At 48.7% G+C, this 11,674-nt stretch overlaps 1 protein-coding gene and 1 pseudogene across 1 annotated transcript; one reads left to right on the top strand and one right to left on the bottom strand.

Annotated features, from left to right (window-relative positions):
• The first annotated feature begins 245 nt into the window (after positions 1 to 245).
• On the top strand, positions 246 to 1,634 carry LOC115638428 (olfactory receptor 1509-like). The gene is made up of 3 exons (XM_030540004.1): positions 246 to 273; positions 357 to 988; positions 1,563 to 1,634. Exons 1-3 carry the CDS (start codon positions 246 to 248, stop codon positions 1,632 to 1,634), a joined length of 732 nt encoding a protein of 243 aa, XP_030395864.1.
• Positions 1,635 to 6,483: 4,849 nt separating this feature from the next.
• LOC115638427 lies at positions 6,484 to 7,513 on the bottom strand (annotated as a pseudogene).
• Positions 7,514 to 11,674: the final 4,161 nt, after the last annotated feature.

Below are 11,674 nucleotides of genomic sequence, written 5' to 3'. Positions count from 1 at the left end.
TCTGCAGTGGAAAGAAATTGCCATCTCAGCACCATGGATTCAGCAAATTTCACTCTGTAAGATACCAAACTTAGCTCTGTGTGTGTATATATTTGTATTAAAAGGGTGAGGGTGAAGTTTAAATGCAGGAAGTAAGGAAAATAGTGTATGAATGACTGGATGGTTGCAGATGGATGGATGGATAGATATAGACGAATGAACGAATGGATATATGTAGATGGATGAAAGGATAGATAACTGGGTAGATGTGGGTGGATGGATGGAATGATGGAAGTATGCAGATGGATAGATGCATGAAGGATCTCTCTACCCATTAATCAATTCCTTTATCTAGCCTCTATCTCTCTAAGCACTAGGTGAGTGTCTGGGCCAACTCTTCTTCCTGCACTTCTTGGGCTGCACCGAGATATTCCTCCTCACCACCACGACCTACGACCGCTACGTGGCCATCTGCCAGCCTCTGCACTACACGACCATCATGGTCTGCCGCATTTGTGCCGGGCTGGTGGCTGGCTCCTGGATGGGGGCCCTGGCCCACTCTTTGGTACAGATCCTACTGGCTGCCACATTGCCCTACTATGGCCCCAACCGCATCGACCGCTATTTCTGTGATGTAGCCCCACTGCTAGGCATTGCCTGCACTGACACGTCTCTAATGGAGATCCTGGTGGTGTCCAACACCGAGGCCCTCTCCCTGGGCTGCTTCCTGGTGTTGCTGGTCTTCTATGGGGACATCTTGGCCTCCCTGTGGCGCCGCTCTGCTGAGGGCAGGCGCAAGGCCCTGTCTACCTGCATGGCCCATCTGATGGTGGTGGCCATCTTTTTTGGACCTTGCATCTTCATCTACACTCGGCCCTTCTCCACCATCCCGGCTGACAAGGTGGTGTCGCTGCTGGCCACAGTGGTGACACCCCTGCTCAACCCACTGATTTATACCCTGAGGAACACAGAGATGAAGAGAGCCATGAGGCAGCTGTGGGGCAAGCAAGTGAGAGCAGAGAAGTGACTCAAGGGCCTCTATGAGTGGCTTGCCATTTTGCTGTTGTTCTGCAGGTTAGTGCCTTGGCCTTAAAGCTTCATGCACCTGCTGGGGTAAAGCCAGCTCTGGGGTGGGGCAACCGGGTAAGAGCTGTGCAACAATGCTGCACAGGGTTGGCTCTCTCAGTGCTGGGATGCAGACAGCTGTGGGGCTGGGAAGCTGGTTAACAGCCACACAGCAACACCACTTGGGGATGGCTCACTTGGAGTGGGGCAACTGGACAACAGTGACCATGTGGAAAGTGGCTACACAGCAATTTAAGATTGGAAATGCAGATAGACTTAGGCCCGTCTCCTCAGAGGCATGGAGGTGCCTAATTCCCATTGGTTTCAGTTAGGCACTTAAGTACCTTTGAGGGTATGGCCTCAGTTACCAATTGGCACTCTGTGGAGCTTTGTGAATTAATAAATGATAACAAGAATTGTGTTTTCTGCATTTTCTCCTCCTGCTGCTAACCACAAAGAAAACAGACTTTAACGAGGACACTGGATCTAACTTAATGCCCCTCCAAAGCAATCATCAGATGGTCTCTGATGACTCCAGCACAGCTCCCTTTAGCACCCCGAGGTGGCTCTGGAGTCAGTGCTCATTCTGAGGAGAGACCGCCCTTACTGAGCCCTCTGCCCTGCTCCCTGCAGCACAGCATCCCCTAGATCCTGGCAGAGCTGCAATGCCCCATTACACTGCTAGGGGGCGCTCTGCTGCAGGAAGGAGGATGGGGGGTCAGTAGAGGGCACTCTGCTCATGCTGCCTCAATACCCCAGCGTGGTGCTCGGGGCAGGGGGGGAAAGGGGCACTGTGCTGCAGGGAGTGGGGTGGCAGGCTGGGATATAGAGCAATAACTGCCCAACCCAACAGAGACACCACTCTGGATCCCAGCACAGGGGCAGCTGGGGCCCAGGTACTATGTACATGACAAGGAGGAGCTGACCAACTGGCTAAATGGCCTGGAACTGGGACAAAACCTTGGTGATCCTAGGTGACCTCATTAAACAGAAGGTTTCCCTGAGTTTAGGACTGCTGGGTTCTGTCCCTAGCTCTGGGAGAGAAGTGCGTTAGAGTGGCAGGAGTCAGGAGTCCTGGGTTCTATCCCTGGCTCTGGAAAGGGAGTAAGAACTAGTGGTTACAGCAGGGGTGGGAGGAAGGGGAGCCAGGACTCCTGGTTCTATCCCCAGGTCTATGAGGGTAGTGGGGGCTGACAGGTCAGAGTGGGCAGGGCTGGGAGTCAGAACTCCTCCAAGGTTCTATTCCTGGGTCTTCCATTGACTTATTGAGTGACAATGCCATTTCCCTGCTTGTGCCTCAGTTTCCTCACCTTTAAAACAGCTTTGGAAATACCCATCTTGCCCTAGGTAGAAGGTGCAGTGTTGTTGTAGATTGTCAAAGCTTTGGATGCCCCTTCAAATTAATGGAAATTGGATTCGTATATCTGTAAGTAGCTTTGAAGATTTTAGCTATGAATGGAGAATGACAGTATTACGCTTGCATCCATAACAGGGACATCATCTGAGCTTGAGCTTGGGCCTGCAGTACCTTTGCATGACCCACTCCCACTTCAGCTAAAGGAGCAATTCCCTCAGGAAATAGTAATTGTAGGCTTTTATCCTCCATGTGCACCAGCCTTTGGAAAGGGACAAGCTACACAGCTGGCTAAGGAGATAACACCCTCTGTAACCTGATTTGCAAGTGAAGATACTCTAGCCATGCTCAGTAATATGAATGTGCAAATTTCCACACTCAGATATGTGTGTGTGTATTCATTTATTAATCTTAAAAAGTATTGAAATAAACTATTTACAGTACGTCTTACTTTATACACTGACATGTTTCAAATAAAGCCGTTAAAACCCACCCTCCAAAAAACTGTACAGAGATAAACAAGACAGGGGACTGGAAGGTGGATGGAGGCAAGGATGGATACACATAAGTCATGAATATTTTTGCACCATTCCCATTAAATTGTTTTTAACTTGCTCCATCCTACCCAGCACCCTCAAACCAGCTCCCAACTCTTCCATCATAAAAAAACCAAAACACTGATGGGTTCTGAACAGAGCTGGGCAAAAGAATTTTGGCAACTGGTAAATTCACTGAAAAAGGCACTTTTCAGGGCACCATACTATACAGTCAGAGAAGGAGCCATCTCCTTTCTAAGTAGTAGGATACTCAGCTCCTTTTCTGGCTATTTTGTGAATGTTGTCTAAGTTCTGGAGGGTTGGTGGGGAGGGGCAGAAATTGTCCAAAACTATTCACCGATTTGTGTCAAATTCACATATCGTGCATTTTTCAGGAGGAGAAAGGATATGAAGACAAGGGAAGATCCCAGAGCCCGAGTTAAAACATCGACACCAGGGGTGGGCAAACTTTTTGGGCCAAGCGCCACATCTGGGTGGGGAAATTGTATGCAGGGTCAGGGCAGGGAGTGTGGGGTGTTGGAGAGGGTGTGGTATGCAGAAAGGGGCACAGGGCAAGGGATTGGGGCACAGGAGGGGTGTGGGATGTATGAGGGGGCTCAGGGAAGGGGGTTGGGGTGCAGGAGGCATGCGGAGTGCAGGAAAGGGATCAGGGCAGGTGTGTGGACTGTGGGAGGGCGCTCAGGGCAGGGGTTGGGGTGCACAGGGATTCGGGATATATAAGGGGGCTCGGGGCAGGGGATTTGTGTGCAGGAGGGATGCAGGGTGTATGACGGGGCTCAGGGAAGGGAGTTGGGGTGCAGGAGGGGTGCAAGGTGCACGAGCGGTTCCGGCTCTGGCCCGGTACCATTTATCTAAGGTGGCTCCCTGGGGGTAGCAGTGCGCCCCGGGGCCAGGGCAGGGTCCCTGGATGCCTTCCCTGTCCCCGGCCCCACACCGCTTCAGGCCTATGGGAACTGTGGGGGGCAGTAGCTGAAGGCAAGGGTGACGCACGGGGAGCCCTCTGGCCCCCGCCCGGGGGCCACTTCTGAGAAGGGCAATCCCGCCAGCCGGATCCAAAGCCCTGAGGGGCCAGATCCAGCCCACAGGCCATAGTTTGCCCACCCCTGCTACACAGTAATTTTATAGCCTTGCCCGAGTCAGCTCATGTGAGCCAGCTATGGTGTTTTATTGCAGTGTATGTAAAATCCTAGAAGATTAGGGTTGGAAGAGACCTCAGGAGGTCATCTAGTCCAACCCCTTGCTCAAAGCAGGACCAACACCAACTACATCATCCCAGCCAGGGCTTTGTCAAGTGTGAAAGCAGAATGAATTAAATTGTAAAAATAAGAATGGATTAAAGAAATGTTGTATGTACCTTTAAGCAGAAATAAGAAATGTTGAAATACAGGTGCCAGGAAAAGAAACATTAGGCATAAACAAGGGTGCTAATGGCGAAACATTAACAGAGGATCGGTAATAGTTAGTAAGGAAATAAGATATGCATGCCTAGCCCAGGTAAACTTATCAGATTCTGCTTCCTTTGTTATCTTGTTAAGTGCTCGCCCTTTTATCTGTATAAATAAGATAGTTTGTGTCTTGCATGGTGCTCACATTATCTGAGTGTTATTGGCGGAGCGCTGCGCTAATAAAACAGAATGGTCTGACAAATTGTGAGTCCTGATTCTAACTTTGACACAAGCCTGATCTTAAAAACCTCTAAGGATGGAGATTCCACCACCTCCCTAAGTAACCCATTCCAGTGCTTCACCACCCTCCTAATGAAATAGTGTTTCCTAATATCCAACCTAGACCTCCTCCACTACAACTTGAGACCATTACTCCTTGTTCGGTCATCTGTCACCACTGAGAACAGCCGAGCTCCATCCTCTTTGGAACCCCCCTTCAGGTAGTTGAAGGCTGCTATCAAATCACATACCTAGAGAAAGCACCATATCCAAAAATTCCATAGATCAGGGTATGATGGGAGACTCAAATTTAAATCCTTTCTCCTCATCAGGCAGAGAGAGAAATTGAACTCAGGTCTCTCACATCAGTAGCCTAACCACCCCTCTAACCCATATACAGGCAGTAACCGCTGTCCCCAACAGCTACTTTACATATCAGGCCCTTTAACAACACTTGGAGACAACATGTTTCAGATTGAATTAAATATTTTGTTTAACCCAAACTAAAAAATTTTCAGTTTGCCAAAATTTGTTTTTGAATTTTCAAATCCGGTTCTACTTAAACTAAGTTTTGTTTGGTTTTTAAAAAATGTCCTGGCTCTCATATTTGGAAGTACCATTATTCACCCAGCTCATATGAAACATTTGCATGGATACTTGTGGGGAAAAAGATCACCCTTTACCCCTAACACCCACATCCTTCATAAAGAGAAACCAAAATAATAACTTCTGAAGCCATATGAAAAATGTTGTATTTATCTTCCTGAAGAACATGTTCCCCAGTTCTTCCCAAAAGCTTTCTTTTCCTTTGAGAGTCCTGGAGTCTTGAATCCATGTGAGAAATTTCACACACAACTCCAGGGAAATCTTTCCCACCCTTTTCCAACAATGCACTGCAACTGGGTCCCAGCTGAAGGGAACCTGCAACGTTGTGGAAACCAACACACGGAGCTGAATGCTGCATGAATGGATATGCATGGATCATCGTGAAAATCTTTTTCACAAATTCCCCTGTCCACCACCACCAACTTAAACGCAACTGCCCAAACCTACTATATGAAATAAACTCAAGGCATTAAGGGATCACGTATGACTCCATGATTCTAACCTTGTGCAAATCTTTCTCACCATTACTCTGTGACCCTTCAACTCCTTCCTAAAAACAAACCAAAACCAATTAAGGCACTGAGCCCACATGAAAAATTCCTCACTGATCCCATTATTATATGTGACATTTTGCACCATCCCTTGTGAAAATCATTCCCATCATTTCCTTCCGCCACCAACCTTAGCACGACACCAAAAACACCGAGTCCAAAAGCCACATACATTTTTTTCCATTGCTCCAGATGTCACATGAAAATTTTTTCACAAATCCTGCTGAAAAAGATACAATATCCCACCCACTCATCTTTGAGACTCACTGAGAAGACACTGAAACACAAAGGGTGAAATATATATATATATGGAGCTATATCTATCTCATAGAACTGGAAGGGACCCTGGAGGGTCATCGAGTCCAGCTCCCTGCCTTCACTAGCAGGACCAAGTACTGATTTTTGCCCCAGATCCCTACGCGGCCCCCTCAAGAGTTGAACTCACAACCCTGGGCTTAGCAGGCCAATGCTAAAACCAAAATGTGCAAGTATCCCAGTGTCACATGACAAATATGTCAGAAATCCTCATTAAAAATATGTCACCGTTCCCCCTGACACCTGCCTAAGAAGAAACCAAACACATTCATAAAACCGCATGTTTTTTTTAACGAGTCCCTATGCCAAGTTTAAAATTTACACTGAACCTTGTAAAATAAATAAATAAATGGATAAATAAATCACTCTTTCTCTCTGCTCCCACTGGACTTCTATGTCCAACAAGGGAACCAAAGCCTAGTCCTCAGTCGCTTCATGGCTTCCTTGACCTCCTGGTTCCTCAGGGTGTAGATGATGGGGTTCAGCACTGGCGGGATGATGGTGTAGAAGATGGAGGCCATCTTGTCCATCTGTGAGCTGGAGAAAGGCCGGAGGTAGACGAAAATGCAGGGCACAAAGATGAGGCTCACCACCATCAGGTGGGCACTACAGGTGGACAAAGCCTTCCTGCCACTCTCATCACCAAAGCATCCTTGGAGGGTCACTAAGATGACAACGTATCACCCCAGCAAGACCAGGAAGCAGACCAGTGAGATCAGGCCACTGTTGGACACCATCATGTAGGTGTCACTGCAGGCTAGCTTGGCCACCTGAGTTACATCGCAGTTGAAATTGTCCAGCTTGCTGGGCCCACAAAATGGCAGCCACACCACCAACACCAGCTGGGTGGAAGAATGGAGCAAGCCTCCAGCCCAGCAGGTTGCCAAGAGGCCCAGGCAGCGGTAACGGTGCATGGTCTCAGTGTAGCTCAGTGGGTGGCAGATGGCCAGGTAGCAGTCGTAGGCCATGAGTGTGAGGAGGAACATCTCAGAGCCGCCCAGGAAGTGAAGGAAGAAAAGCTGGGCCATGCAGCCTCCATAAGAGATGGTGCTGCCCTGGCTCAGCAAGTCGCTGAGCATCTTGGGAGTAGCCACTGAGCCGAGGGCCATGTCGATGAGTGAGAGGTTTGCCAGGAAGAAGTACATGGGGGACTGGAGGAGGTCGGGGTCCACCTGCACGGTCACCACAATGAGGAGGTTGCCCAGCAGGCTGGCCGTGTAGCAGGCTGAGACTAGGCCAAAGAGGAAAAGCTGGAGACGGCGGGAGTGGGACAGGTCCAGGAGGGTGAACTGTGAGACTACTGAACCATTCATCAGCTCAACGCCTGGAAAAGAGAGGAAATAATGAGATTGGGAGGCAGCACGTTGGAGGGAATCCAAGAGCACTGGCTTTCATTCTTGCCCCCGCTCTTACACATCAAACTCCCCCCCCCAAACTCTGATAGAACCCAGGAATCCTGACCCCCCCAATCTTTATTTAAAGAATGGTCCGATGCCATCACAGTTGTTGGTTCAATGGTTAATTGTGCTCACTTTTAAAATTTTGCACTTTATTTCCACTTTAAATGTGCCTAGCGTCAACTTCCAGCCATTGAGTCACGTTACACTTTTCTCTGATTGATTGAAAAGCTCAAATATTTGTTCCCCAGGTCAGTTCTTATAGACTATGATCAAGTAACCTCATAATTTTCTCTTTGTTAAGTTAAATAGAGTGAGCTCCTTGATTCTCTCACTCTAAGACAGGTTTTCCAATCCTTTAATCATTCTTGTGGATCTTCTCTGACCCTTCTCTAACTTGACAACATCCTCATTGAATTGTGGGCACCAGAGCTGCACACAATATTCCATCCCTACCAAATACAGAAGTAAAATAACCACTCTGTTCCTACTTGAGAGTCCCCTGGTTAGTCCTTTTGGCCACAGTATCGCACTGGAAGCTCATATTCGGCTGATTATCTACTATGGCTCCCAAATATTTTTGAGAGTCACTGCTTCCCAGGATGGAGTCCCTCACCCTGTAAATATGGCCTACCTTCTTTGTTCCTAGATGTATACATTTACATTTAGCTGAATTAAAACACATTGTGTTTGTTTGTGCCCAATTTACTAAACGATCCAGATCGCTCTGAATTTGTGACCTGTCCCCTTCAGTATTTATCACTCCCCCAATCTTTATCAATGATGATTTTATTTTCTCTTCCAGGTCATTGATGAAAATGTTAAAAGTGTAGGGCCAAGACTGATCTTTGAGGGACCCCCTCTGGAAATACACTCTCACTATGATGATTCCCTCCTTACAATTACATTTTTGAGCCAGTTTTGAATGCGTTTCATGTGTGTTAGGTTCATTTGTATTCATCTAGTTTCTTAATCAAAACATCGTACAGTAGCAAACCAAATGCCTTCCAGAAGTCCATGTCTATTACATCAACACTATTACCTGTATCAACCAAACTTGTAATCTCATCAAAAAGATATTCAGTTAACTTGACAGGATCTACTTTCTATAAGTCAGTGTTGATTGGCTTAAATTATATTACCCTCCTTTAATTCTTTATTAATCAAGGCCCATTTCGGCTGGTCCACTATTTTGCCTGGGATTGACGTTCAGATTGATAGGCCTAGGTTTCCCCCGGCTGTCCCATTTACTCTTTTTAAATATTGTAATAAAGTTACCTGTCTTCCAGTCTGGAGCCTGGCCACTATTAAAAGGTCATTGGGGCAGGGGGGCTGCCTCCTGGGTTTCTCCAAGGCAGCCTGAGTGCTCTAACCACTAGAATATAGAGTCAGTCCCAAGCTTGCTCTTTGGCCAAGTAACTCTGTAATTGTGTAGCCAGAGTGGAACAACTTCAACAGGAGAGACTGAGCAGACCTCCCTCCCCCAATAGCGCAGTGGCTACAGCCCGCGCTAAAGAGTCCTGTTTAAACCCCATCTGCCCCTCACTTGGAAGGGGAACTTGAATCCATGGTTTCCCACACCCCAGGTGCATATTTTAATGTCTGGACTGAAATGAAGGAGCTCCTTCTTTCTCCCTCCTCCTGTTCCCAGCAGCTGTGTGTGGGCTCCCCTGCAGGGCTGGATCTGGTAGGCAAGCCCAGAGCACACCTAGCAGATTGGGTCCTGCAGGTGAGTTTGGCAGCGGAACGTTTGTATCCCCTGCAGTTTGTGCATCATACAGGGGCTTAGGTGGCTGGCCCCTAGAGCATGGCTGCAGCACACATGCTCAGAGGCAGAAACACAAGCATGGAGGGAACTGTTATTGGGAAACTGAGGCACTGAGTTAAGGCACCTAAAGCATTTGGGGAGGGGGGCAGAAATCCCAGTGAGGCCAGATTCTTGTGTTTAGGTGCCTAAAGTGATAGTCAGGGGCCAAAATCCCTTGGGGAATCTAGACCCCATCCACACACAACCACAGTCACACACACAATACAGTCACTGCCACGCTGACTAGCCCCTCTCCCACCAGCCCCATGCCAAGCTGTCTGCCTGGATCACCACCCCATACCCTTCCCCGTGTGCAATGGACAAGTGCCCTGCAATGAGGCATACAACCCAGCCTCAGCTCCCAGCCAGGGAGGGGGAGAGCATTACACCCAATGGCCCTGCAGAGAGCTCTGCTCCTTCGCACCTCAGCCCAAGGATCAGTACATCTGATCTCAGCTGCTCTCACTCCCTCCAGGGGCAGCTCGGCATCCTCCAGGGCTGGAGACCTTCTGAGGGCATGGATGGTCCCCACAGTGACCAGCAGCAGGGAGTCCTGAGGCCAACATAAAGAGACAACCCTCATCCTTTACCCTATGGCAGCTACAGCCCAGCCCAAGTGTACAGAACAGTTTGTCTCCAAAGCACCAAAACACAGCAGAAATATCTGACAAGCCACAGACCCCCATGGAGACACATCTCTTTAGTCAATAGCAGTCTGCACAGAAGAGCTAATCAGAGACTCTGATGTCAGAGCAGGGTAGGGGCTGGGAGACAGGACACCTGGGTTCCAGCCCAAGTTCAGGGAAGGCTAGTGTTTAGAGTTGTGTCTCATGGTCCGTTCAGTGTTTGGCCTCTCTGCTGAGGCTGCTGGCCAGGGAACTGCTTAGTGCAGCTGGGATTGAGTTTTCATCCACAGGGTCAGCTGTTTCGCTCGTGCAGGGACCAAACAAGGTGCAATGATAATTATAGGCTTATGACAGAGTCATAGTTAGAAAAATGGCCCCTTATTTCTTTCCCCTACCACTCTGTGCCAGCCAGTCACCTGCCTGGAATCCCCTAGAGGGGAAAGTCCCCATATCCCATTCTTTGTCCCTCTGAGCCAGCCAGTGCTCCCTACCCTGGGCCATATGGGAGCCAGCTCCTTCTACAAGAGAGGCCTCATATCCCATTCCCCATACCCCTGAGCCAGTTAGTTCTCTGCCCTGGGGCTGGATTGGAGCTGTGTCCCCTAGGAGGGAGACACCTCATGCCCTATTCCCAACAGCCCTGAGCCAGCCAGTCCCCCAATTCAGAAGAATGACACTTGTGTAATGGCCAGGTTTCAGTCCAACAGCAATAGGCAGCAGACAGTCTGTACACGTACAAACCCCAATAGGTGTGTCTAGACGGCAAGCCTGGGTCTGGGACTCGAGTCCACAGGCTGAGTGTTTCTAAGCCTGAGCTTGAGCGTCCAAACTGAGTAGTCACCCTGAGTTTACAATTATTAGACCCAGATCTCACAACCATGCTCACGTGTCTGCATTAAACAGACCTGAGTCAAACCAGCTTACCCAAGGCTTCCTAGTGCCCTCCACAGCTGTAACCACTCCACCCCTTTGTTTGGGGCACCCTGTGGGAAAACTTGACTGTCCATCCAGCACTACATTACTGGAAATTGTCTCAGTTCCTCAACACATCCTTTTGAGCCGTCTTTTGGGTCTGCACACTCCCGACAGCCACAGCCAGCAACACAGAGGAGGCACCATTTGAAAAGCTTGTCCTGCTTAAGCCTTCACTGCTGTTTTAGGAAACAGGCCGAGCCTCTATGAGACATTTGAGCAGTGTTTTCTAATCTACTGAAGGCACCTGCTGGGGGCGGAGGATGACACAGACATGGCAGACTCCAACTGACTGAAGCTACTCACAATTCTCGGGATAGCCACTGATGCCTTCTAAGTAGATCGGCCTTTCTGGAGAGGGGCCAAAAGCGCAGGCTGATGGGATCACATCATCATGAGGACCTGGGATGATCAGCAGTGGGTCCAGAGCTTTTGCACAGAGATAGTGACCTTTCTGAAGTTTACTGAGCAGCTTTCCCTGCCCCTCCCATGCCAGGATACACACATCTAGTATATATCTAGGAACAAAGAATTTTGGTCATACTTACAGGATAGGAGCTCTACCCTGGGAAGCAGGGACTCTGAAAAAAATGTCGGGGTCATTGTGGATGGTCAGCAGAACATGAGTTCCTAGTGTGTTGCTGTGGCCAAAAAGACTAATGTGATCCTGGGATGCATAAGCAGGGGACTCTCCAGGAGTTACTCGACCTCTGTATTTGACACTGGCGCAACCATTTCTGGAATCCTGTGTTCAGTTCTAGTGCCCACCATTCAAGAAGGA

This window comes from Gopherus evgoodei, chromosome 21 (assembly GCF_007399415.2).
Source record: "Gopherus evgoodei ecotype Sinaloan lineage chromosome 21, rGopEvg1_v1.p, whole genome shotgun sequence".
Lineage (NCBI taxonomy): Eukaryota > Metazoa > Chordata > Testudines > Testudinidae > Gopherus > Gopherus evgoodei.
This window is presented reverse-complemented; position numbering and strand designations above follow the sequence as displayed.

Bases quoted from the DNA above. Each gene is read 5' to 3' on its own strand.
- LOC115638428 (XM_030540004.1), top strand. From the start codon at position 246: ATGTGGGTGGATGGATGGAATGATGGAA. The intron at 274-356 runs GTATGCAGATGG...TCTAAGCACTAG, and splicing joins GGATGGATGGAATGATGGAA to GTGAGTGTCTGGGCCAACTC. The intron at 989-1,562 runs GTGAGAGCAGAG...AGCAATCATCAG, and splicing joins GGCAGCTGTGGGGCAAGCAA to ATGGTCTCTGATGACTCCAG.